The sequence below is a fragment of the Pseudozyma hubeiensis genome, assembly GCF_000403515.1.
Source record: "Pseudozyma hubeiensis SY62 DNA, scaffold: PHS20, whole genome shotgun sequence".
NCBI classification, from domain to species: Eukaryota; Fungi; Basidiomycota; class Ustilaginomycetes; order Ustilaginales; family Ustilaginaceae; genus Pseudozyma; species Pseudozyma hubeiensis.
This window is the reverse complement of record NW_012133802.1, coordinates 367,010-392,643: the sequence shown is the minus strand read 5'-3', so window position 1 is coordinate 392,643 and position 25,634 is coordinate 367,010. Positions and strand designations below refer to the sequence as shown.

The window sequence follows — 25,634 nt, the reverse complement described above, 5'->3', positions numbered from 1 at the left end:
TCGTGAGATCGGTATCGAGGAGTTGCGATCCAAGCTTGCGCGCTCGGGCGTGACGTTTCTCCGACGGCTGCTGCACTGGCTATCGACTGGCCGGCGAGACTTACTAGACCGAGTTACGCTTGAAGACGGTGTTGTAGACAGACTTGGCCAGCGACATTGTGAATGTGGTATCTGCGCGATAGGTGACGATGGTGTGGTGGTGGTGACGGCGATCAGGTCGGGAAAGTTGTTCGAGTTTGGTCAATACGCGAGCTCAATCTTCCAGACTCAATCCAGCAGCACAGCACAAAACGGCGATTTGAAATCAGAGAGCCAAGCTGCCGTTCCAGAGCCCCTACAAAATTCCACACTCTTCATGTCGGGTTCAGGCGGATGCATCGAAGTTCGGAGCCGACCGCTCTTTCCGAGACTTGTATGTACGCAGTATCGGTCTGACATTGGGAGTTTTTACATCGACTATCGCGCGACTCTTGCAGACGTTTCATGCAGGGTGGCTCGATGCCCAAATTTGGAAAAAGTTGGAAAGTGCCCCTGAGTCTCGGCGCAGTCTCTAACCAGCCAACGCAGGAAAGAGGGGCATCCTGCATGTCACGCATCAGGAGCCTAGAACGCGTTTCTCTACTGCTGGACTTCGCAGCACCTGACTGACTGTACGTCCCACGCGCCAAAAAGACCAACACCTCGGCTGATTTGTTTCCAGCTGCACTGCAACCTCCTACGCATCCACATCTTCATCGTGATACAGTATACTGTATTGAGTCGCGAGCTTCATCATCGAGAGCCGGCTGTCGTCTAGCGATCCGTGCTACATCGCTGAAATCAAAAAAGATACCGCAATGCCGGCTCTGATTCTTGGCATGGCGTGGTTCCCCAATGCAATCCGCTTGGTGTCAACGGTGTCGGTCTTCTTCCTGACGTGTTGAGCTGGGTCACGCCATGCTGCGCCTCAAGCAGCTGCGGAAGAGCCGATAACGTGAGTGTGCTTGCGAATCGGCTCCTAATCGCAACGCCCCTGAACATAAGCGAGAAGGAAGGTGGGAGCAAGAGCGAGATTTGTTGCTCCGAATGGCAGACAATAGTCTCTTCGGATCGTCCGCCCGGTGACGGAGTGTCAAATGCGGCCTTTCCGCTGAGCGCGTGTGCCTCGCAGCCTGCTGTCTTTGGACCAAGCTTGTGAGCTACTGTGATGTTGCTGCAACTGCACGGCTGCATGGACAACCATTGCATCCTCCTCGACGACATCCACCACGTCTTCCTCGCCACCATCCCAGCTGCTCGCTGCGGCGACTTCCACTTCCTCCTTCTTTCACGCTCGGAACCCCCTCGTCGGCGCCCAGTCACTTCCGGCCCGCTTGACCTTGAGGAGACATCCTATAGCATCATCGAAAGGCAGCCACAATCGGACGCATCACTTGGATTGCAATATATCGCAAACACCATCGGTACCATATCGTCCAGAATAACCCGTAGTCAGCATGAAGAAAGTGCAACGCTTCATGGGCGTCGGTGACTCCAAGCCCGCCTCGGCCCCGCTGAGCGTCAGTCCTGGCAAATCGTTCCTCAACGTCGGCGTCAACTCCACCACGCTTGCTTCGACGCAGTCAGCTGATGGTGCTGCAGCATCCCTCAGCTACGATTCCACCTCGAGCCGCCTCTTGCCGCCCTCCCAGTCCGCACAACCCGCGCAGCTGTCGCCACAGCAGAGTCGGCCGGGCTCTCGACAAGTCTCACCCCAGACTTCGCAGAGTCTCTTGCGTCCATCCCTCGCCTCGCCACAGCCCAAGAGTCCAACCGCTCAACAGCAATACTTTGATCTTCCTATCAATGGCGCTTCTCCGAACGGTGCCGCAAGCCCACGTCCTCTCTCTCCGCTCGCCCTGCCCGTTCTGAACCACGCAGCTTCCACTTCGACGCTCAATCCGACCTCAAACTCGGTCGACGTCAGCCTCGTTGAGCGCGCCGACTTGCACAAGTCTCTCAAAGCAGTCGAGTCGCTCCTCGTCAACCTCGACGAATATCGCGACCTCTCGGCTCGCCTTGCTAAGGTCGAACGGAAGCTCGCAAAGAGCGCTTCGGAGCTCGAACGCACAAAGGTGGTCCTCGAAACGCCCTCTCAAACACTCCAACTCACCTCGACCATGTTCGAGGGCCTTGCCGAAGTCTCTTCTCGCCACGCCAAGCACGTGCAACGGGAGTACGAGGCAGTCAACGACGCCTGCGCAAAGTACTTCAAGAAGGTCGCAAAGGAAGAGCGCGCGCACGACGAGCTGATTCACACTCTCGACGCAAAGATCAAAAAGGCAAACGCCGCACACGAAAAGAACGTCAAGAAAGCCTCACCCAACAAGGCTCTCGAATCGCACGACAAGTACGTCGCGACCGTTCAGTCGCTCACCAACGACATGGGTCGAGCCAAGAACACACATGCCCTCTCGATGGCCGCAAAGAGCCACGTCTCGTCTCTGCTCGTCGCCAGCACCGTCGGTGGTCTCGCCGATGTCGAGTTCAAACATCGATGCGAATCGGTGCGCCGCATCGGTCCACATGTCGGCAAGCTCAACGAGCTTCTGTGCTTCACCTCGTCCGAATTCATGCCTGCCCTCCAGGCTGCCGAATCGACCCAAGTGGAACAAGGTCAGGCTGAGTACCTCGCCAGCCTCACCGCCCAGGTCGAGGCTTCCGTCGCCGTTCAAGCGCAGATCAACGCAAAGATCAACGAGGACACGCAGATCATCTTGCGAGCTCAAGAGATGGGCTGGCGTCCTCCTTCGCCCTCCGCACCTCTAGCAGTCGATGACGCTGCCGATCTTGGTCGCAGCACAAGCATCAACAGCAATGTGAGCCGAGGATCCGAAACCTCACCGAACCATCGTCCACCGTTGCAACACGCACTGTCCAAAAGTAAACTCGCCGAGGGCAGCACTGCGAACTCTACCATTGTAGCATCCACGCTACCTAGAACTTCTTCCTTGAGGCTGCAACCTCAGCGAGAGACGGGACGAACGCTGCACCAACCATCGGCAATGACCGGGCCAACTTCTTCGCCACCGCCAGTCGAGATGGGGGCTGCGTCCCTTCGCAGCGTCGCCACCGACCAGACTGCTCGTCCTGACAACGGCACTGCCGGTCAATCTTCTTCGCTACCTCCGTCAAACCAATCCAGCATCCTGCTCAACCCACCCAGCGCCACTGCCAGCCTCGTTCGCGCACCCACAGACTTGACCATCAAGTCCATGGCGGCACAGCCTCAACTGTGGGAGACAACTTCTCCTTCTTTGAGCTCTTCGGCCATCAGCGCATCCTCTATTCAGCCCTCGAATGCCGACAGACTTGCAAACAACGCGTTGCAGGTGCACGACCGCGACGGCAACAACTCTTCGGCGACGGAGGGCAGCATCATTGACAAGCTATCGGTGCCGCGCGAAGACTCGGACGCTGTTGCTCCTAGCCTCAGTGCGACCAACAGCGCACAGGGCTCGGAAGATGGCAACCGGATCCCGCGGACCCCCGACGATAGCGAGGGAATTCTTCTCATGCAGCAGCAAAAACCACAAATCCCCAAGGGACACCACAACGCTTCGCCCATAGTCAGCGCGGCAGAACCCGGCCGTGCTGGAGTCGTCACTTCGCCCAAGGTGCGGCCAGCCCAACGCGCACTTGAGCAGTACAGGGAGCACACCACAAAGGTCGAAACGTCGCCGACTGCCAACTTTGCTCAGGACAGTGCCTCCATGTACAACGTCGCCTCTGGACTAGGTCAGTCTGACAGCCTCTACGATGCTCAGAGCCAACGGAACGCCGCCGCTGCCGCTGCCGCTGCCGCTCTCGATCAGGCCAATGCTCGCAAGATAAGTCTATGGGAACGCGAGCGCGAGCGCATGAGACAGCTCGAACGGGAAGACGAGCTCGCAGCTGCGCGAACGCCCATGTCTGCCACCGTCGAACTCGGCTACCAGCGTCCAGCCTCAGCCATCTATTCCAACCCTCCGACATCATCGACCTTCAACAACAACGGTGGCTGGTCGCGCTCGAGAATCAGCGACAGTGGTGTCAACGACAAGAGCGCTTCCTCGCAGCTTGGTCTCGGATATCCGCGTGCGTCCGGCGCAGATGTCCGCGATCACGATCTCGACCGGTACGCTCCCGCGGTGGGATCGACACGTCTTTCTGCGGTGAGCGTCACCCGATCGCTTAGCACCGATACCACTGCATCGGAACGCAGCTTTGTGGCGCGCATGAAGGCTCGCTACCAGGCGGAGAAGGATATCGAGCGCGAACAGCGAGAGCTCAACGTGCTCGAGAAGGAACGCGCCGCACGGAGGGTCACCATGGACCCCACCTTGTCGCTTCCCTCGATGACCGGCGCCCGCGGTCGAGTGCCGGAGATTGCGTCGCGCTATCAGATGTCTGGTGCCGGCACGTATGCGCAGGAGGTCAGCTCCGGCCGACGCTATCACGACAGTCTCCCCGCCAACGCTCATTCGGGCGGCAGCGGCGGTGGCTCGCGAATCAATGACATTTCATCTTCGCCCTCTGCGGCCATTTTCAGCGGAAACGTCGACGAATTTGGCGGCATTATCAGGGACAGTCGAATGCTTCCTTCAGGTCGACGCAGCATGGAACCACCTCACTCGGACGTGTGCGGTTGTCACCAATGCTCTGGACGCCACTACGGCAGCGGCACGACCAGAATGGATGATATGGATCGTCAAGAGGCTCCTCCGGCTGCAGTTTCGGCGCGAAGCAATCCTCGCGAGTACAACGTCCGTCGCACCACGATGCCTGTGCTGTCCCGTGAGGAGCAGTACGCAAAGCAGCAAGCATACCCTTCGTCGCCTCCGCGCGCTTCGCCTCGCGAAGCTTATGCTCAAGAAGGCTATTCTTACCGCGGGCAGCAGCAACAACAGCTGCAAATGCCGGGTGGTCGTGACGCAGGATTGCCTCGTCGAAGCTACGAGGGGCTGGGACCGAGCTCAGACATTGGTTCGAGAAGGGTCGTGTTTGCGCATGAACCACAGACGATTCGTTGAAAAATTTACAGTCAGGGTCACACTCGAATGTCGGACGTGAAGGATGAGGGAACGGACTGATGCCATTACGACTTTGACGCCCTTATACCCCACAGTTAAGATCATTTAAACGAATGACGCGTTTACACTGCCTTCCATTGGTGCGTGTGCGTTCTTGCAAGCTTGCCCGATTGATACCTTGTGATGTCCACTTGATGAGGTGTGCGAGTGTGCGAATCTCCGAGAGGAGGCCAATCCGCTTCGCTTAGCGTTCGCGCTGGTGCACCGAGCATGAAGCGAGACGAGCTGCCGGAGGGGTCGCCGGTCTGTGTGCGGGGACCAAACGCCGGTTGAAGCGGGTTGTCAGGCGAGAGAAAAGTGTGGGGAACTCAGCTGTCGCTTTAGGCGAATCGGCAATTTCAATCCGCCCACTTTGATGCAATACCCTCGGCCAGATCCTTGTTCGTTGCTTCGAGAAGCTGTCATGGACTCCACGAACGCCACTCTTAGCTCTCATCGGTCGTCTGTCGTTGTCTCTCGGAGCTGTTCGCCAATCTCTGGATGGATTCCTCGGCGATTTCGAGGTGGATCGGATGCTTAGTTGACAGACTCAGCCCTTTATGCTCAGCCGTATAACTTTGGCTACGGTTCCTTCCTTTACATTTGTCGCCTGTTTGATTTTGACGGGAACGATTCCGCTGTTCGATAGAGTCAGAGGTGAAGAGGACAATTTACGTGAAGTCTGCAGTTCAAGCTGTACAGTGCGATCTTTCGACAAGCTCGGCACTCAATCGGGTCCGCGCACCCCGGTTAAGCGAGGGCCGCCTAAAGGAAAGTTGACCGACCTTTGTCCTCATCGAACTCGACCTTGCTTGTCATTGTACATCTGCTCGGCGTGCCGATATCTGCAGCACAGCATGGACAGCACACTTGGCGGTGCGAGCCGGACCGTCCTTCCTTCGCAAGTGCTTTCGAGGCAGCTTGTTTGCCGGTCACAGACTCTGGCTCTCATTAGCGGCAGGTGAGGTGTCAAGGGTGTTCCTGAGCACAGGGTCAGACTTGCAAAGTCACGTATTCGAGGGTCCTGACAGGGCAATAATGAAGCGACCGTGTGCAAATCTCTCCCCCTTCCCTGCCTAGACTCAGTATGCCAACTTCACTTGCCGCTGTTCTGGTCCCAGCAAAGCGGCTCCTTCGCAGAGTCACAAGCACGCTTTGACCCCCTTTACCACGCCAAGAAACAGAGACAGAGGTCGCCGGTCATATCTCTCCTGTATATGCATGATGTCCTGTGCAACACATGGCGCAGAGCCTACCCCGCACTTCTGCTCCACGCCAAAGTGTCAAACGTTGCGCCACTGCGAGACATTATATATACGTCTCCGACATCTTCATTGACGTTTTTACCCCGACAGAGACCTGAAGCCTCAGTTGAAGGTTCATTCGCCCCATCTCCGTCGAAACGTCGCGGAATCTTGTGCCGCGATGCGTGCGCTATCGCTATGGACGACGCTACTGCTGGGATTAACGGCAACCTACGCCCAAGCCAACAGCAACACAGACACCAACAACGACAATGTGTGTCTTTCCACCGCCTCGTCATCGGACGGCTATCTGATCGCCAAGTCGGGCGAAACTACCGAAGTTCTCACATCTAGCCATGACGCTCCCGTAGTTCACCACGCCGCAGCCAGCTTTGCTGCCGACCTGATGCAGATGGTGCCCTCTTCCAATGTCGTTGTTCGAAACGTCACTTCCGCATCGCTCAAGATGCAAGCTCAGCAAAACAAGGAGAGGATGATCATCGTCGGCAGTCTCGACAGCTCGAGTCTCATGCCAGAGCTCATGTCGATGGACTCAGCAGTATCACAGGAAGCTTCGAAGGTCAAGGGTCAATGGGAGTCGTGGTCCTCTGTGAAGCTCAGCTCTGGATCTGGGTTGGTATTGATGGGTTCGGACAAGAGAGGTGCTGCGTACGCGCTGTACACGTTGAGCGAAGAGCTGGGAGTCAGCCCGTGGAAGTGGTTTGCCGATGTCAAGCCTACGCAGTCGCACTCTGCTGAATACTACTCTCCCAAGTCATCCGCCTCGTCGAAGAGTTTCGGGACGAGTCGTTGCTCACACGGTCCACCGTTGGTCAAGTACCGAGGCATCTTCCTCAACGACGAAGCACCCGCCCTGACGAATTGGGCTCGAACGCACTTCAAAGGACCCTTCCCACCCGAAACCGCCCCGCAGTCCTTCAACGATGCCATGTACACCCACGTCTTTGAGCTGCTGCTTCGACTCAAAGCCAACCTTCTCTGGCCTGCCATGTGGTCCGACTCTTTCGCCGTCGCCGGCCTCCCCGACCTCCCCAACAAGGGTGTCAACGGCACCGGTGCCGCTGGGCCAAATCAAAAGCTCGCCGATCGATTGGGCATCGTCTTCGGAACCTCGCACCAAGAACCCATGGGTCGCAACACGCCCGAATGGAACACCTGGTACCAGGGTCCCTGGGACTACCCTACCAACACGGAGAACATCACCACCTACTGGAAGTACGGCGTAGAACGCGCCCAAGGTCTCGAAACCATGTTCACCATGAGCATGCGCGGCAACGGCGACAAAGCCCTTGCCGGAGCCAACATCCAGCTGCTGGAGGAGATCATGGTCAAACAGCAGAGTTTGCTCCCCCGCGATGCCAAGAGCGGCGAGATCAGCGTTCCGCAGATGATGTGTCTGTACACCGAGGTTCAGGGCTACTACAATGAGGGGTTGAAGGTTCCGGAAGACATCACATTGCTTTGGACCGACGACAACTTCGGGTTCATCAGGAGGATCCCCACGGAGGAGGAGAAGAAGAATCGAAGCGGTGGTGCCGGTCTCTACTACCACGCTGATTACGTCGGTCCCCCTCGCGCGTACAAATGGGTCAACACGGTCAACCTCATGAACGCGTGGGAACAGCTCAACGTCGCATTCCTCAACCAGCAGACCGAGATGTTCATCCTCAACGTGGGCGACCTCAAGCCCGTCGAAGTCCCCATCCACTTTACCCTCAACATGGCCTACGACAACACCGACTTGCTCCACCCTACCAACGTGTCCAGCTGGCTCGACACCTGGGCTGCCAAAACCTTCGGCCACGAGCCGGCCTCGAAGGTGGCCGAGGTGATCCGTGGCTACTCGTGGCTGAACTCACGCATCAAACCCGAGATCGTCAACGCCAGCACGTGGAGCAGCGTACACTACGCCGAGGCGGAATCCGTCCTCTCCCACTGGGATCACCTCGTTTCCATCGTCGAGGGCGATCTGATCCCGTACTTCCGCAACACCCCCAACTGGGATTCGTTCTACCAACTCGTTGCGTACCCTACACTGGCGTCGTCCAATCTGAACCGCATGTACGTCGCCATCGCACGCAACAACCTCGCCGGCACGCAGGCCAAGAACTCGGCCAACAGCTGGTCGCTCCTCGCCCGCTCGCTCTTCCACAACGACGCGCGCCTCACCGAGTCCTACCACGCCCTCGCGGGTGGAAAGTGGAAGCACATGATGTCGCAACCGCACATGGGAAGCCAGTACTGGCAGCAACCGATGCGGAATATGATGCCCGCGCTGTCCCAGGTGGAAGTGGTGGATTCAGAGTGGCCAGATACGGCTATGGGTAGCAACCTGAGGGTGTCGGTGGATGGCAGTATGGGTGCCTGGCCGGGTGATAACCAGTACAACTGCGCGGATGGGTACAACTGCCCTGATCCGAGTTTGAAGATGCTCAGCAGGTACGAGGGGAACCAGCGGAGGAGGGTTTGGGTCAGCTCGGCGGACGCTGGTGAGTTCGCCTTTAGCGCAACGACGAATGCGAGCTGGTTGCAGGTGCAGCAGCCGAGGATCGCGACGTTGGAGACGCTCGCGAGGGACGGCATGGCAGGAGGGACGAACCTCACCGAGAGAGCGCTGTTCGAAGGTGTGGGAGGGTGGGTGGAGAAGAGAAGCGATGGGTTCGAAGCAGGCGGCAACTTTGACGATGAAGTCGAGGTGGCGGTCAAGGTAGACTGGTCGCAATTGGCGGAGATGGACTGTGCTACCACCAACAGCACGCAGAGGCTGCAGACGGGTATCGTGTACATCAACACCACCACCTTCCCTTCCGAACAGTACGTCGGAATGTGGTCGCCCACCAACGTCACCGTCAGCCTGACCGTGGACCCCTGCACCTTTTCCTCAAGCTCGCATCCCGCCGGCACGTTCGTCTCCTCCTCGGACGGATCCGTCTCCATGCTCGCCGCGCACGCGCTCGTCGAACCCGCCCGTTCCAACTCCACCCCTACCTACCTCGAAGTCTTACCGCAGTACGGCCTCCTCGGTTCCGCCATCACCGTGCTCCCCCCTACCGCCGACTCCATCCCTCCTGCTTCTGGCCCCTCGCTCTCCTTCCCCTTCATCCACTCCACTTCCCCTCCTCCTACCAACAACGGTTCCGCCTACAATGTGACACTCTACCTCTCGCCCATCCTCAACTATCGCGACAAACGACCCCTGAAATACGTCTTGGAACTCGACGACGATGTTGCGTCGAGGACAACGGTCACCCCAGTTCCGGATAACATCACCCCGGGCACGAACAGCGCCGATTGGGGCAACGTCGTCAGTGCCAACATTCGAAAAGTGACGACGATGCTCAGGACGAATTCGACGAGTGGAGGGGGGAAGCATACGATCAGATGGTGGCCGTTGGAACCAGGATTGGTGTTGGAGAAGGTGGTGGTGGAACCGCAGGGGAGCATGACGGTGGCGACTGCGTTGGGTATGCCCGAAAGCGGAAGGGTTGGAATGATTTGATGCCCATGTCCCCTCAACAAGATCCTTTCACAATCCTTGCTGTCCAGTCAAAAAAATGGTTTCCAACACAATACGAAATTGAGATTGCTATCAATGAGAACTCCACCCCGCATCGTCGGTCTTGAACTTGTTCAACCAATTCGCCATCGTATACCCATCCTTTGCACTATACTGCGTCGTATACAACAGAATATGTCCGCTTCCCTCGACCATGTAGTTCCTCGCATTCGTCGTCGTCTCATCCTCCTCCGTGAACAACCTCTCCACCTCGGTTGCAAAGTCCTGGCTGCTAACACCTTGGTTGGCAGGAATCGTGCTATCGTTGCTCCAACTCGTACTCCCAAACCTTGCGGTCGGATTCGCCTGAGCGAGGCCGACGATGTACGAGTCAAAGTTGGTGTCGTTGCAGTTGGGACAACGAGCCTTGTTGGGTGGCTGGATGTTCTGGCTTGGATGGCGGAGGATGGAGAACGGAGTTTCGGCGGAATCCACGAGCAAGTCCACCCGTACCCCGAACGTGTCCTGCACATTCTGGTATTGTAGGATGCTCCCAAACCCTCCCGCACTACTCCCGATCAACCATACCCGCTTCACCCCCGGAACCATCTCCTTCACCTTACCCACGTCCAACTTGACATTCCCCCATCCTTTATGATACGTCGTCCTGCCATTGTAATCCACCACGTTGTCCCCCGCGTGGAAATCGCCCGTGCAGTACGGAATCCAGGCATAGTTCGAGTTGGCCCAGGGGTTGTACTGATTACCCCGGGCGAAGGGGAACCAGCCTTTGAGGGAAGACGGTTGGTTTTGGGAGTAGAAGGTGGCGTTGTTGAAGGCGGGCGATGTGGAGCCACCGACGTTGTAGGCGCGCTTGTCGACGTAGCATGTTTGGTAGTCGTAGCAGGATCCACCTTGTTGGAGGGAGAGGACGAGTTCGGTGGAGTTGGCATGGAGCGAGAGCGCGAAGCCGGTGGCGGTGCCGTCGGCGCAGCTGGTGCCCGGGACGTCAATCCATTGCCATTGGTCGTAGATCGGGGTGGAGGAGGGTGCGGGTGCTGGGGAGGTGGATGTTGATGCTGAGGAAGTGGAAGTAGATGCTGAGGAGCTGGATGTGGACGTGGATGCTGAGGATGTCGTGGTCGTGCTTTGAGTCGATGTGGTGGTCGACGCAGTGGTGCTTGTGCCTCGAGTCGATGCAGTTGAAGGAGAGCTTATCGTAGAGCTACTCTTCGTCGAACTCTGCGCTGCGATCGCACTGGAACTCGTCGTTGCCGACCTCACCGTGCTACTCGTGACCGCACCCTTCACCGCCCCCGCATTCCTCGCGAAACTATAACTAGCCTTCACCTCCCCCTTCCCATTAAATAAGCCCGTGGTGTATTTCGCCTCTGTCTTCGGCAGCACCGTCCCGTACACCGCACATATCACCGTCCCCTCGTCAAAATTGAGAAACTTGATCACACTCGCCATAGCACATCCAGCCGTTTTCTCGCAAAATGCAGTGCACGAGTCGACGTGCTGCTGGGTCGTACTAGTCGCATCTTTGGAAACGGTGTAGCGGGTGAGGTAGGAGGGAGCGCCGGTGGTGTTGAGCGCGAGACGGTAGCCGTCGATCGCCCAGGAGTAGGTGTAGCTGGAGGGAGCGACGAGTCCCGAGACGTATCGTGGGATAAGGTCGGAGTTAGGAGAGGAAGAGGGGAGGACGTAGGCGGTTGTGGTGGTGGTGGTGGCCAGTAGAAGCGCTGCTGTGGAGGCTGGTGGGAGGAGCTTCATGGCTGATCGAACGCTTGAGCAGAGGGAGCGGGAGGGTCGATGGAAGGGGAAATGGGAGCTCGCTCTCGAGCAAGGATATGGAACAGGAAGGGTATATATTGACGTTGAGCCTGCTGAGCTTCTTCGGCGTCTACGACGGAGACATCCTGCATCGAAGCGTCTTGCAAGCGGGATGTCAACTCAAGGAACCAGCAAATCGACAAGCCAGAGAAGGTCTGGACTCGGAGTTGAATACCATCGTGGTACTGGGCACGTCGGAGTTTCTTTCCACTCTTCGGTGTCTTTCCCACCATCGGCCGCAGCAACCGGCTCTTCGTGTTCCCAGGTTACCATTTGGCTTCAACGATCGAGCCATCAGCCAGGAATCGGCGAGGGACCAGGATACCGCATGGCTTTTCGATGTCCTCGAACAGGCAACGGGAAGCGACTCGCCTCTTTCAAACACCAACACAATGGAAGCGCCTGGCTGGAGAACCAATTACTCGTTCCTCTTCCTCTTCCCCACACGCCGATTCGTGGTGTGCCTTACATGGCATCGGTGCATTCGCACATGCAGTCTCGCCGTCCACTGACTCGCTGTGAGGAGCGCAACAAGTCGACCCTCGTCATCGTGTCTCAGCAGACAAGCAGCCGCCATCCGCCGCAATTGTCTTAGCAGCCGAGCCTTGGGAGAGAATGCCTCAACACCTGCAGGGTTCTTTTCTGGCACTGTTCAACACGGGAAATTCGAAATCCCTTCCCGTGTCGGTTGCCAAGAAGGAAATGGGCGCGATTGCGCGCGTATATTCCACGTGCTCTCGATACAGACCTTTTCCCGAAAGTCGAGACCGACTCCCTCTCTTTGCCTGGCCCTTCGTTGCAGGGCGATTTGGAGAGCAAGAGATCGCCTGCATGAAGGCAGTGGATACTGTCCGACGGTCGAGTCTCGATGGTTGGGCAGGGACGCTCTTGCCAACGAGGCGTCGTTGTTTCAAAAGCACCGCGTCGACAGCCTCTTTAGCCTGTCTCGTGTGGAAGCCAAAGTGAGACACCTCGATGGGGATAATCGAAGGATCGATCCGATCGTGATTTTGGCAAAATCGCATCTTGATTGCTTCCTTTTTATCGAAGTGGTCGCATATCCGATTTAACAGCTCGTGTCCCCGGAGCTTCTTTCCCGCCGACGCCATCCGCTGCACGGCAGCTTCGGGAACGAAAAGGTTGTAGTTGTGTTCTGCGATCGGCAATCTTCACCGATGAAGCGTCGAGATACGACTCGGAAGACCAGCTTCCGTCAGACTCATATCACGCGATCGCTGCGGCCGATGTTGCTTTGTCTGGAATCGTCGCCGACTTGCTCTTATCAGAAGAAGAAGCGGTTGCATCTCATGCATGAGAACCCGATGTTGGACTCCGCACCGGCGGCACTCTTTTTGACTTTGCAACCCCGCCTCGAATCCCATCTCTTGCAAGCTTTCTGCCTCGACTCCTCGTCGTCGATCGATGGAACGACAGCGAGTCGGGATTGCAGAGCAAGAACGACAGCTTCGAAGGTGAAGGTCCAAAGTATGGGAGAGAGTCTCTTGGCCCTTCGCCTGAGAATGCGCGCTGAAAGTCTGAGTTTCGCACTCAGACTAGCGCTTCTGTAACGTCTTCTGGCCGGTGAATATATGCAGCGGCCCACCGACCTCCGTCGTATCTGCGCTTATGCGTTCATGTCGATGTCGGTCCCTCTTCGATCAGCGGCTGACAGAGGGACAGGCGTGACCAGGAGGTCAACCAGAATCATCGGCCATCGTCAGCGTTGCCCCTATCAGCCCCGCATAGGCCGACAAACGGCAATGAAACGGACATGACTCAATCAAGACGGCAACAATGGCGGCAACATGCAGCCCGAAGTAAGTACTCACGAGGTCAAGACACTCTGCGGCGGCCAAGCATTCAAGAAAACAAAAACAGATCAGAGACAGATCGCCTATTCACGCCGTGACCTCGCTTAGGCGCTCGAGTCTCACCATTGCCGTGTGTGTTTCTGCGACAGCCTCCGCCGTTTCTGCGACACCCTCGCCTAGAGTTTAGCTCCACTGTCGAAAATGAAAATCTTGAGCAACACCTTAGTTAACGCTAGCGAGATGGAAACGGCTCGGCGCCAAACCTGATATGGAAGACCCTGATCCGCTCTCATGCACACCTTGAGCTCGCTTCCACGCCAACTCTGCCCGCTTCGAAGATGGCCGGCTGGATAGCCTCTACCTTTTCAACTCGGATGGTTGCCTTCCGTGTCCTGCTTGCATCGCCTCGCTACTGTACTTCGCTTCGTGATGGCAGCATACGGCATCGATCTTCACCGTCAGACCAGATCCGATGCACGCCGACGGCAGACGGACGTCGTCAGTGCGGCTTGCAACATGATAATGGCGGCAATGCAATCAATGCGTCGGCAGCAGCAGTAGCGACCGCCGCTGCCGCGCTGTGTTCACCTGCTACCGTTCAGGTCCCCTTCAACCGCTGTCTCCGTTCTTACAGCGTCGAACCCCATCGCTCCCTCCAGGCTCAGTGTGCTCGCATGGATCTGTTCGCGAAGAGGCAGTCAGCAACCCCAAGAGCAGGGCGCATATATAGCTGGTCATCCACTCGAACACCAAACAATTCGACCTATCTCATCCATCGGCCTTGCACCTCCTCCTCTGGCAAATTTCTCCTCCCCCGCTTCCCCTCCACTTTTCCTGTTGCAGTGCGTTTCGACTGCTCGCCGTGCATACACCCGCATACATCCTTCCAACGACACCGTCCGTCGGATCCTAGCTCACCACCACGATGAAGCTGGTCACGATCAAGGCACTGGTTGCCTTGACCTCGCTCGCCTTGATGGCCGACGCGGCCGCGGTCCGTCGTTCGCCCAACATGGTCGTCAAGGAGTCCGTCCACGTACCCGCCGACTGGGTCCGACGATCCGACGCTGCCGACGACGAGCCTGTGGCTCTCCGATTCGCGCTCAAGCAGCGTGACGTCGCTGCGCTCGAAAAGAGGCTCCGTCAGACATCCGACCCAGAACACGAGCTGTATGGTCGCCACCTTTCCGCCGAACAGGTCGCCGAATTCCTCCAGCCCGAGAAGCGTACCGTCGACGAAGTCGAGCTGTGGCTCCGCGAGGCGGGCATCAACATCGACGAGGGTCTTGCTGCTCGTTCGCTCTCCAAGGATACCTTCACCGTCCACGTCCCCGCATGGAAGGCGAGGGAGCTCTTGAATGCCGACCTGGGCGTGTACGAGCACAAGCGCAGCGGCGCGCTCGCCGTGCGTTCGCCCGAATACAGCGTACCCGAACACGTCGCGAGGCACCTCGACTACGTTGGTCCTCTGACCCTCTTCACCGAGCCTCGTGGCTACAGCAGCGACATTGCCGGCAGCAAGATCCTGATCGAGAAGCTCGACGACGACGAGGCCACCGATGCCAACGCCAAGTCCGCTGACGGTCAACCCGCCGTCTGCAATACGGCCAAGGTCACCTCGCTCTGCCTACGAACCTTCTACAAGACGGTCGACTATGTGCCCAAAGCAGCCAAGAAGTTCCACCTTGGTATCTCTGGTTTCTTGGCCGAATATGCCAACTACGCCGACTTCTCGGGCTTCCTCTCGCAGCAGCGACCCGATGCAGCCAAAGCCGGATACAACTTCACCGTGCAGAGCATCGCCGGTGGTCTCAACGTCCAGAGCGACCCTGGAAGTGAAGCCAACCTGGACGTGCAGACTGTCGGCGGATTCAGCTTCCCAATCCCTTTCACCTACTACACTACTGCCGGATCGCCTCCGTATATTGCGGACAAGAACACGGTCAACAACACTAACGAGCCGTACGAGCTTCAAATGAACTACCTCCTCTCGCTGTCGGACGACAAGCTGCCCAAGGTGCTGTCGACTTCGTACGGTGACGATGAGCAGACGGTGCCCAAGGCGTACGCGTTGAGGGTGTGCAATTACATCATGGCGTTGGGAGCGCGCGGTGTGACAACGGTCTACTCTTCCGGTGATTCGGGTGTAGGACCGGACGGAGATTGCTACTCTAACGGTGCCTACTCGCCCAAGGGCAAGGCGACATTCTTGCCAGCATTCCCTGCGTCGTGCCCCTTTGCGACCACGGTGGGAGCCACGCAGAACTTTGCGCCCGAAATCGCAGTGGACGGTGATCTTCCCGGATTTTACTCTGGCGGTGGATTCAGCAACCTCTTCCCCACTGCTTACTACCAGGTCGGCGCTGTGTTGCCTTACATTGCGTCGCTTGGTAGCAAGTATTCCGGTCTGTACAACCCTGCCGGCCGTGGCTACCCTGATGTTGCTGCGCAGGGTTCGCGCTACGTTATTCGTATTGGCGGAGCCAACTACCTCATCTACGGTACCTCGGCTTCTGCCCCCACGTTCTCTTCGGTGATTGGTCTGCTCAACGACGACAGGATTAGCAAGGGTCAGCCGTCGCTGGGCTTCATCAACCCACTGATCTACAGCAGCTGGATCAACACTCCTGCACTCAACGACATTACCGAGGGTAGCAGCGTTGGTTGCAACACGACTGGGTTCCCCGCCGCGAAGGGCTGGGACGCGGTGACCGGTGCTGGTACTCCCAACTTTTTGGAGTTGCAAAAGCGACTGCCCTAGATATATGCGAGAGCCCTGATGAGGCTATGTTAGCAAGAATCAACGGACAACGATGATGGTGGTGGTGATGACGAGAAATGAAACATGAAACTGCAACAGTCCGTCTGCCTAAGTTTGATCGAATGCTGTGATTGTGCACAAGTGCAGACGTGCACAGTTGAGCGGGCAGCATGTGGGTTGATCGATCCTGCGCCACTTTCTCAAAGATATCACACGGCCAAGCCGAAGGTCCTGATTTGCTCGCCTCGTCAATCACATTAGACTCTCGGATCAGCCGAAGGCAGTCACGCGGCACTCATTCTAGCCTGTAAGTGTATGTATCGAGTGATATTGGCAAAGGGCATCGCGCAACCGCGCCTCTAGCCGTGCTTCCAATAGCAGATGTCACCGTCTTGGACCTTGTATTCCCTTCCGATCTGCTTGTATTTGCCTGCCGCCTTGACACCGTTCTCGTTACCGTGCTCCTTGATGTCGTCGATGCTGAAAACTTCACCGCAGACGAACTTCTTTTGGAAATCCGTGTGGATGATACCTGCCGCCTCTGGCGCCTTGAGACCTTTCCTGAAGGTCCACGCACGAACCTCATCGGGACCGGCGGTGAAGTATCGTACGAGGTCGAGACCGTCGTAACCTGCCTTGGTGATCTTGCCAAGCGCACCGGTAATGTTGTCTCCGAGCGCGGCGAGCTCGGCAGCTTCCGCTTCGGGAGAGCCGAGTGCGAGCAGACGCTCTTCGAGGGCGACCGAGAAGGGGATGAGCAGATCGCCTGGGTTGTTCTCGTCGATCCAAGCCTTGATCTTGGCGAGCCACTTGTTCTTCCTTCGCACATAGTCGCGTTCGGACAAGTTGACGAGGTAGATGACTGGCTTGGCGGTGAGTAGTTGAAGGTTGTTAATGACTTCGACCTGAAGTGGCGAGGAAGCGCAAAAGCAAAGGTAAGGAGAAGTCAAAGAGTGTCAGTGGAACCATTCTCCAGTTTGCTGCAATGCCTGCTGCTCCTGAACACCACTGCTTCTTGCTGCTATGGTTTGCTGCAAAAGTTGCGGAATCAGTTGAATAGTATTTATCTCAGTTGGCTTGATGGGCCATCGACGAGCTGGGTTATTAGAATTGTCGAGTGTCTCATGATGCGCACTCTTTATCATCATTTGAAGGGGTTCGGTGCGGCAGCAGCAGCAGCAGAAGCAGCAGTTGCGGAAGAAGCAGTTGCAGTGGAAGCAACGTGGTGGTGGATGTACGTACCTCGTTGTTGGTCCAGTCGCCCTTGCGGATATCCTTGTTGTCCTCCTGGACGTGCTTGAGCAGCTTCTCGATGATGCCGACCTCTTCCTTCCTCTTCTTGTCCTCGAGACTGACGTTACCGGCGCTTCGGGCGTTCTTCTTTGCGTTGTCGAGCGCCTTTTCGATCCAGTCGATATCCTTGAGTCTCAACTCAGTGGAGATGATCTCCATATCACGGATGGGGTTGACGTCACCCTCGACGTGGATGACCTCGGCATCGTCGAAGGCCCTGACAACCTGGAAGATACCGTCGACGCTCCTGACGTTGCTCAAGAAAGCATTTCCCAAACCGGCACCGGTGGAAGCACCGGCGGTAAGACCAGCGATATCGATGCACGTCAAGAAGGCAGGCACTTCGGATTTGGGTTTGTACTGCGCCGCCAACCAGGTGAATCGGTCGTCGGGAACGGGTACACGGGCCTCTTCTGGTTCGATGGTAGCGTAGGGGAAGTTGGCGGATTTGCCGAGATCGCACTTGGCAACAACGTTGAAGAAAGACGACTTTCCGACGTTGGGCAAACCAACGATACCCATCTTGAGGTTATTGGATGGACGACCCAGACGGATCTTTTCGACCACGGCCTGCTTCTTGGGAGGCATCTTGTTGAGTCGATGTGATTTGGCTGTGGAGGGTGCGGTGGTAGCGAAGGCTCGAGCGGTGCAGAGGCGAACGGTGACTGCTCGTGGAACAGAGAAGGAGGAGCGAGTGTGCGATGGTGGGGCAGCTGCAGCGATACGAGCGGTGTTGACGGCGTTGATGGAGATGCGCGTGTTGAGAGTGGCAGTAGTGGCCAGTCGCAGATGAGCCATGTATAAGCCTGGTTGTGAATGATCGAGTGCTGATGATGAGAGGGAGAGGAGGTGTTGCAAGCAAGTCAAGATGGCCCATGTCAAAATCTTTTTTCCCGTTCCATTTCTTCTTCTTCTCGAGCCTCTCTGCCTGACAGATTCTCTGTGCTTCTGATCGCCTCGATAGTGAGGGAGAGCGCCGTGCTCCAACCATCCTTTCGTCCGAGTCTGTTTTGTGAGATATTCTGTCGACCTTGTGTCAGATCTTCTTTTTCTCTGCAGGAGAAGAAAAAAGCTGGGGTGTGCCGTGTTGATTGACGTCAAGAGACTTGGCTGTGCTCATGTGCCTGACTACACTGGGTGGAAATGCATTTCGAATTTGAATCTTTTGCTTGGCCTCGGCTCGGCGCATCGGCGGTGCATCGGCACAAAACACACACACACACCCAAGCTTGAAATTCACCCATTTCACATTTTGGATTTCAAGTTCAAAAGTCGCAGTGTGGCCGTTCGCTGTTGCGCTGTTGCGCTCGCTGGCCGATGAATCGCTCAGCAGGCAGCACAGCAGTCACACAGGGGCTGGTGCAAGTCTCGCGTCACATCATCAACACCTCTCTAATCCTTCCACCACCATCATCTCTTCCCTCCAGCACCAGCGTCCTCTGCTACTTTCGCCGCGTAAATCTTCAGCACGATGCGATCAACATCATACGTACTTGCGCTCGTGGCGCTCATCCTCTCCTTGGTCGCAGTAGCCTCGGCGAATCAGCTCGCTCCAGCTGCACCTTCTCCTGCACCACTCGAAAAACGTCAGGCCGCCGCTGGTGGTGGTGCCGGCGTGTTGACCACATACACAGGCGTACAGATCATCTCTGGCTACAACCCACCCGCCTCTCAAGTCCTCCCTGCTCCTTCGGTCTCGCGAGGCACCATCTTGACCACCATCCCAGGTTACGGCAACAGCTCCAATTCTAACGCCAACGCGCTCAACTCGGGCGGATCTTCGAGCGGTGCCCTCTCCTTGCTCTCCTCGACGCACTTTGTCTCTGGCGCAGCTGCTTCTGCCACTTTCATGTGCGTCGCTGCCGTAGCTGCCGCTGCTGTGCTTCTCTGATTGCCGATTTACAGCCAAGATCGGCCAGATGCTGTTTCGATTGCGACATTACCTCGTCGACGCATCTGGAGGTCACCGCACTCAAGCATCCAATCGCATACCCGGTCGCGCTGCTTATGGCTTCGTAGCCTTCGTCACTGACGACGCTCTGTCACGCCGCATGCGCACCTGCCGTATCTTGCACTCGGCGCGTACACTTTTTCGAATCCCGATGCGAAGCTTGTCGCATCTGACGCACGCGATTCGACCACGGACTATCTTTTCTTCTCACATCTGTACAGTTTTCCGGCCTTTCAGCCTCCTTTTTGTTACGCCTTCTCATCTTGCAATGCAAACACTTGCTCAGTAACGACAATGTTTGGAAACACGACGGTTGCATGTATGCACCAGCGCACATCGTCCAGATTGACATAACAACCAATGGGATCAGGGGGAGAAATAGTATCAAGTGTTGAAATGCGATCGAGGACGACAGCAACGGAGTCGCCAGGTTTAGTGATGAGGATGCACCATGCGTCGGTGATTGCCGTGGACCCGATTCGACGACCACTTGGCTGCCGACGAGCGCTTCTTTAGACCCAAGCCTCCAAGTCCACCGCCACCACCACCACCAGAGCCAAGCGAGCCGAGTAGACCACTCAGCCCGCCAGAACTCAGCCCACCGAGACCACCCAGCGCACCGAGACCACCTGCCGCTGCTCCGCCTGCAGGACTAGCGGCGCCTCCGGCACCTGTGCCCGCACCATCTGCACCTCCCGCGACACCGCTAGCAGCACCAGCTGCGCCGCCACCAGCACCTCCGCCCGATGACCTGTACGCCTGCACCAAGAACGACACTGCCGCATTGATGTCCTCCATACTGTACGTCAGGTGTGCCATCACATTCATGCCGTTCTCGCACACTGGATCGCCCATGTGGCAGAACAGCTTCCAGTTGGGCGTCGTCGGTACCGGCATCATCTTGTACGGATCGCCAAACGTCACTGCGCCCACCACGTTGTTCGCCTGTTTGATCAGATGCACCACCATGGCACCCTTTGAATATCCACCCAGTACGAACTTGGTCGAGGGGCAGCGCGAAGAGATGCTGTTCATCTCGCTCGTCGCCGCGGCTGCTCCTTGTGATGGCGCCACGAAGTAGTCCGTGTCGCTCGAGTAGACTACGTCGTAACACTGTGTGCCGGGGACTTGTTGTTGGAGACCGGTGCAGAGGGGTCTGCCGACGATGCCGAGGGTGCCTTGAATTTCTGTTGTGCCACGAGCAAAGATCAGCTGCAGCGGAGGACAACCGCCAGCAGCAGCAGTAGCATCACCACCTCCATCGCCGCCGCCACCGAGCATGCTGCCCATGCCGCCCATTAATGGCGACGGCGATCGCTTATGTCGCCGACCTGACGTGGCATTCGACGGAAATCCTGCAGAGGCTGCTCCTTCTTCTCTGGCGATCAGCGTTCGGGAGCGAAAAGCTAGAGATCTGTTAGTCAGTCTCGGGCTTTCCTCGTCGAGTCGTTGCAGGACGAAACCTACTCACCCGTTCCGTCACCGTTGCTGCGGGCATTTTGACCGTCTTTGCGCATGTCGAGTGCCTCGAGAAGCGCTTTCATCTGTTCGTGACTGACGGAAGGTAGACCGGCTACCTTTCCATCGTCGCTACTGCCAGTAGTGTCGCCGGAATTGATGGGCTGAGCGGATCGTTTGACCATGCCTCGACGAGCTGGAGCAGGAGGATCTGCGCCAGCTGCACCGCCGAACGTTGCCCCAGTTTCTGCTCCACCAGCTGCAGGTTGGTAGGCTCCTCCTGCTCCGGCAGCACCAGCACTGGTACCAGAAATTCCAGCGCCACCGAGACCGGCTGTTTCTGCTCCTCCAGCTGCACCTCCAGGCATTCCTGCAGCACTCGCTCCTCCGGTTGCACCGCCAGACATACCCCCCGCTCCCGCTGCTTCAGCTGCACCGCCAGTCATTCCTACAGGCATTCCTCCAGCATTCGCTCCTCCGGTTGCACCACCAGCCATACCTCCACCTTCTGTTCCGCCAGCAGCATCACCGAAGTTTTCTCCAGCTCCCTCTCCGCCGGTGGCTCCAGTAGATGCGCTGACACCCGCACCTTCTCCCGTCACCGATTCTCCAGCAGCAGCACCGCCAGCGGCAGCACTGCCAGCTTGGCCGCCTTGAGCGCAGCTGAACTGCTTGAGTGCAGGGAACATCTTACCCATATCTCCAGCACCTAGCTTTCGAATTACGTCGGCGAACCTTTGATGACTGCATGCAAGGTCATGCATCACTTGGATGAATCTGTCGTGCTTCTGCTTGATGTCGTTCATCAAGCCGTCGGTCTGATCGCCGGTGCTGGCGCTGCTTGAGATTTGAGAGCCGGCTGCCTCGCCGCCGCCAACAACGCTGCTAGATACACCGCTCGAAGGGGGAGAAGGGACAGCCTTGTTGGTACCGCCGGCCATCGGAGAGGATGCGCCTGCACTGGAAGCTCCGCTGCCACCTCCAGCCATGGGAGAAGCTCCTCCTACATTGCCACCAGCGCTACCGCCGGCTATCATTGACGATTTCTTCGTGAGCTTCGAAAAGCGAGAACCGTCTCGTTTCAGGACGCTGCCGCCCGACTGTCCAGCAGAGCCTGGACTGGCACCTCCGGTAGCTCCAGCTTCGGATGCACCTCCAGCAGCGCCACCACCTGCTCCTCCAATTCCAGCTCCACTGGCGTCTCCTCCACCTCTACCCATCATGCCTTCGAGACCAGGGATCATACTGCCCAGCCCGCCTCCAACTCCTCCTCCCATACCAGGGATCATAGACATCATCTCGCTAAGAGGTCCACCACCACCTACTACTCCACCTCCGCCGTCGCCCATTCCAGGGATCATGGACATGAGTGTTCCTCCTCCGCTGCCCATACCAGGGATCGTGGGCATCAATGATCCTCCGTTACCGCCCAAATCTGGCACCATTCGCTTCGAAGGAGTTCTCTGGGATGCTTGATGTGAATCGTAGGTGTCATCGTCGATGGCATTGGGTGTAGGTGAAGCTTGAGTCTGGAAAAGCAGGATGCAGAAGAGGACGACCAGCGTCCACAGCGATGGTGTCGAACGCATTGCGTTCTGAGTGGAGAGTGGCTATAAGGAATGGGAAAAGTTGAGAATGAAGAGCACCGACCTGCGAGCTCACGGTGTGTGAGTGACTTGTTAAGGGATGAAGGGTGAAAGTCAGGGAGAGATCTGAGCAGAGCCTTTTATGCTCGCCGATGTGATGCCGCTAAGGGCATGCAACTGAGGAAGCTGTTTCTTCGGACAAACACATGTAGGCTTCTGACAATGGCACAAAGACGTTCCCATCCTTTCCGCGGCTTTGTTTCGCGCATGCTGTGAATTTCATCCCAAAAGAGCGACGCTGTGACCTCCAACGCCCTCGTCCGACCTCATACGCTAAAGATTCGAGGCAGAGAGATCGCCGGCAAGTGTCCGTTCCGACGTTCCGAGAACAACCCGGTGGCCGGCCGCGTGGCACACCCCCTTGCGCCCCTCACCGGTGTCTTCCTGGTTCCTTGATACCAGCTCTTTCGAGACCCGAAGCGTACAAACGCCACCAACTTTCGATGATCGTGTACTGTTTCCAAGACGCCGTGTTGTTGTGGCGTGTCTACATCCATCGTTTCATTTGCAAGCAAAAACAGCGTGTTTGCACCTCTCTCTCCCTCACACCGACATGAAATTCGTTCTGCGCCCCGTCGATTCTCCCACCCAACGCGATGGTCCGAAGATGCTGGGCCGCCGGATCCACCGACCTCGTGCTATGATACAGATGAAAGTCGTTTTGCCTCAATGGGGCTCGCCTTGACGACGAATTGCAAGGTCAATCCAGTTTTCTGATACTTTGTAATTGCAACATTTGGACCCCTCGACCATCGTGCTTCGTTAGCGTAGTTGGATTATCGCATCCGTCTAATACACGGTGCCTCAGGATTGAACCTGAGTCTTATTATCAACGGAAGGTCACTGGTTCGAGCCCAGTACGGAGCATTACTTTTTCGTCATTTTTTAACTTCCTTTTCCTCGTCGTCAATGAAGGTTGTGTTTCTCTTCTCTTCTCATCGCATACATACACAGAGCCGTTTCGTGTGTATGAAGGCAAGCGGTGAATGTTTGCAAAAGTCGTCGTGTCCATATTGCTGACATTCACAATCAGGATTGCTTCGCGGGATCGCCTTCCAACGAAGGTACTCTGAACTGAAAGCTACAGTCGCTGTTTCTCCTTCCCGTTTCCTCCTTCTTCTCCTCAGTGCCCTCATCCATCTCTATCTGTTTCTTCTTCTCTTCAACCAGCACTTTGATATCACCCGGAACAGCACCAAGCTTCTCGCCACTGTCCAAGTCCTTTCCGAACCAACCTTCGCCACTACCCCAGGTCGCAGCGATGTACAACCCCACTCCCACTAAAAATGTCAAGACCGTCATTATGCTCAAGGGGATCAGGAGGATCTTTCGTACACGTTCCCAGGTTGACCCGGGGATGGGGTGAGCGATGATCTTGGCACCGCTGGGGGTGTGTAGAGCGTGTGAAACCGAGGTGTGGGTGTGGGTGTGAGTGCGCGTGGAGTGTACGCGTGTGACGGTAGATTTCGCGGATCGGGTTCGAGTGGAAGAAGCGCGGGTGTGAGTCGAACGTGCAGCTGTCTTGATGATTTGTGGGGATGCTGCTTTGTTGGTCGGTGAGGGTGAGGTTGTCTGAACCGAGGATGCTGCAGCGGGCTTTGCTGGTATTGCTGTACGAGCGGTAGAGGGTGTAACGCCATCCCCACCGATGATGGTTGACGACCGCAGGCTTGATGGTTTCGACTCGATGCTTGTGCTTGCACCTCTACTAGGCTGGGTTGTGGATTGAGAAGCAGATCGATCGGCTGTGCTGGATCGTGACCCTGCTCTGGAAGGTCTTGCAGATGTAGAGCTCGTAACGATCCTAGCGCTAGTCGCCGCTTGTGTGCTCGAAGTGATCGAGCGAGTTGTCAAAGTCACCTTACTCGACAGTGCGTTCGAGCTCCCCGTCGAGATCGGTGCCGCCGTAACCATCGCCATCAACATCAATGCTACCAGCAAGACACGATTGGCTCTTGACCGCCTTGCCATCTTGGGATTTTCTTCCACTGAAGCTGATATCGTCGATGATGGCTGTTCTTTGGCCGATGGCGGGTGTGATGGAGGAGAAGAAGCGCTTTGGTGGGCGTCTTCAGGAAATGAGTTTGTGGATGTGAGACGGACCACGATCCTGGCAGAGCCTCAAGGAACTGAGAATCATCGACAAGTGTAAGATCTCCTGGTGCGTTTTGCTCCCTACGTCGAGCTGATCAGCCGGAAGCGGCTTACCCTGTCCACCGCAGGCTCTCGTTCACTCCAGCGTCACTCGCTGGATACCGTACGAGCTGGAAGGGTCTCTGCTCCAGCCTCTCTTTTCTCACTCCGTGGCATCGCACCGAGGAGCAACCGAGGCTCTCGAATCGAAAGCAATTTTCCTGATTCACTCCATGCGTCCACTTGCTCTAGGCACGAATTCGCTCCGACCACGTCAGACAGCCAGCCAGCTGCTTGGCGACCGTTTCGGATTTTTCCCACGTGGCCTCGTATTCCTTATCTTGAAAAAGCAGTAATTTATCTAAATTCAAAATATGTTCTGTCTTGGCTAGTGTAATGCATTCGCTGTACGGAATCCTCGAATTGAAGCTCCGCTGAATCGAGCGAACAACCAGGGATCTGGAACATCGATCCAAAACCGGCGGGCTGGTACCCTTGGAGCGAATTCGTCGGGGCGCCACACGACAGCACACCACGCGACAGCTAGGCCGACTTCGCCGTTCGGAGTCTTGATCTTACACCGGGCCGCATCGAGTTAAACTCCCTTCCCTACCGAGATGCCCGTCTGAGGCGAATTCGATGCGGCACAAAGCCCGTACGTGGCCTCAGCGCTCCTTTCATGCTCATGCTCAGTCAGCATGTGAAACAAAGCGCCTAGGCAGTGGTTCCCTTCTTGTCTCTCTTTTCAGATACAGTTGTGCGCCGCGGAATTGGAATTCGATCTCCACCCCACAATTCCGATCCGAGGCGGAGAGATCTCATCGTTCCCTGACGTCAGACAGTGCCGAAGGCCAGAGGTAGAGCAAAAAAACGATAACAACTTTCTATCTCGTCCCTGGAAGGATGTAATGTACA

General features: G+C 56.8%; 10 protein-coding genes and 1 non-coding gene across 11 annotated transcripts; 6 read left to right on the top strand and 5 right to left on the bottom strand.

The window, feature by feature from the left end:
* Window positions 1-1,475: 1,475 nt before the first annotated feature.
* PHSY_001895 (hypothetical protein) lies at window positions 1,476-5,030 on the top strand (the record flags this gene model as incomplete). The annotated part of the gene is made up of 1 exon (XM_012332521.1): window positions 1,476-5,030. The coding sequence occupies one exon, from the start codon at window positions 1,476-1,478 to the stop codon at window positions 5,028-5,030; it is 3,555 nt and encodes a 1,184-aa protein (XP_012187911.1).
* Window positions 5,031-6,494: 1,464 nt separating this feature from the next.
* On the top strand, window positions 6,495-9,833 carry PHSY_001894 (hypothetical protein; the record flags this gene model as incomplete). Its single annotated transcript, XM_012332520.1, has 1 exon — window positions 6,495-9,833. One exon carries the CDS (start codon window positions 6,495-6,497, stop codon window positions 9,831-9,833), a length of 3,339 nt encoding a protein of 1,112 aa, XP_012187910.1.
* Window positions 9,834-9,923: 90 nt separating this feature from the next.
* On the bottom strand, window positions 9,924-11,606 carry PHSY_001893 (hypothetical protein; the record flags this gene model as incomplete). Its single annotated transcript, XM_012332519.1, has 1 exon — window positions 9,924-11,606. One exon carries the CDS (start codon window positions 11,604-11,606, stop codon window positions 9,924-9,926), a length of 1,683 nt encoding a protein of 560 aa, XP_012187909.1.
* A 77-nt stretch (window positions 11,607-11,683) lies between these two features.
* Window positions 11,684-12,178, top strand: PHSY_001892 (hypothetical protein; the record flags this gene model as incomplete). Its single annotated transcript, XM_012332518.1, has 1 exon — window positions 11,684-12,178. One exon carries the CDS (start codon window positions 11,684-11,686, stop codon window positions 12,176-12,178), a length of 495 nt encoding a protein of 164 aa, XP_012187908.1.
* A 108-nt stretch (window positions 12,179-12,286) lies between these two features.
* On the bottom strand, window positions 12,287-12,775 carry PHSY_001891 (hypothetical protein; the record flags this gene model as incomplete). Its single annotated transcript, XM_012332517.1, has 1 exon — window positions 12,287-12,775. The coding sequence occupies one exon, from the start codon at window positions 12,773-12,775 to the stop codon at window positions 12,287-12,289; it is 489 nt and encodes a 162-aa protein (XP_012187907.1).
* A 1,714-nt stretch (window positions 12,776-14,489) lies between these two features.
* PHSY_001890 (hypothetical protein) lies at window positions 14,490-16,238 on the top strand (the record flags this gene model as incomplete). Its single annotated transcript, XM_012332516.1, has 1 exon — window positions 14,490-16,238. The coding sequence occupies one exon, from the start codon at window positions 14,490-14,492 to the stop codon at window positions 16,236-16,238; it is 1,749 nt and encodes a 582-aa protein (XP_012187906.1).
* Window positions 16,239-16,597: 359 nt separating this feature from the next.
* PHSY_001889 (hypothetical protein) lies at window positions 16,598-19,511 on the bottom strand (the record flags this gene model as incomplete). Its single annotated transcript, XM_012332515.1, has 3 exons — window positions 16,598-17,143; window positions 17,481-18,358; window positions 19,475-19,511. The coding sequence occupies 3 exons, from the start codon at window positions 19,509-19,511 to the stop codon at window positions 16,598-16,600; spliced, it is 1,461 nt and encodes a 486-aa protein (XP_012187905.1).
* Window positions 19,512-19,536: 25 nt separating this feature from the next.
* Window positions 19,537-20,772, bottom strand: PHSY_001888 (cutinase; the record flags this gene model as incomplete). The annotated part of the gene is made up of 2 exons (XM_012332514.1): window positions 19,537-19,651; window positions 20,234-20,772. 2 exons carry the CDS (start codon window positions 20,770-20,772, stop codon window positions 19,537-19,539), a joined length of 654 nt encoding a protein of 217 aa, XP_012187904.1.
* Window positions 20,773-20,945: 173 nt separating this feature from the next.
* Window positions 20,946-23,083, bottom strand: PHSY_001887 (hypothetical protein; the record flags this gene model as incomplete). The annotated part of the gene is made up of 2 exons (XM_012332513.1): window positions 20,946-22,550; window positions 22,961-23,083. 2 exons carry the CDS (start codon window positions 23,081-23,083, stop codon window positions 20,946-20,948), a joined length of 1,728 nt encoding a protein of 575 aa, XP_012187903.1.
* A 259-nt stretch (window positions 23,084-23,342) lies between these two features.
* PHSY_007590 lies at window positions 23,343-23,453 on the top strand. The gene has a single exon. It is a non-coding gene; the product is annotated as a tRNA-Ile (tRNA).
* Window positions 23,454-23,495: 42 nt separating this feature from the next.
* Window positions 23,496-25,580, top strand: PHSY_001886 (beta-glucosidase; the record flags this gene model as incomplete). The annotated part of the gene is made up of 3 exons (XM_012332512.1): window positions 23,496-23,553; window positions 24,371-24,734; window positions 25,469-25,580. The coding sequence occupies 3 exons, from the start codon at window positions 23,496-23,498 to the stop codon at window positions 25,578-25,580; spliced, it is 534 nt and encodes a 177-aa protein (XP_012187902.1).
* Window positions 25,581-25,634: the final 54 nt, after the last annotated feature.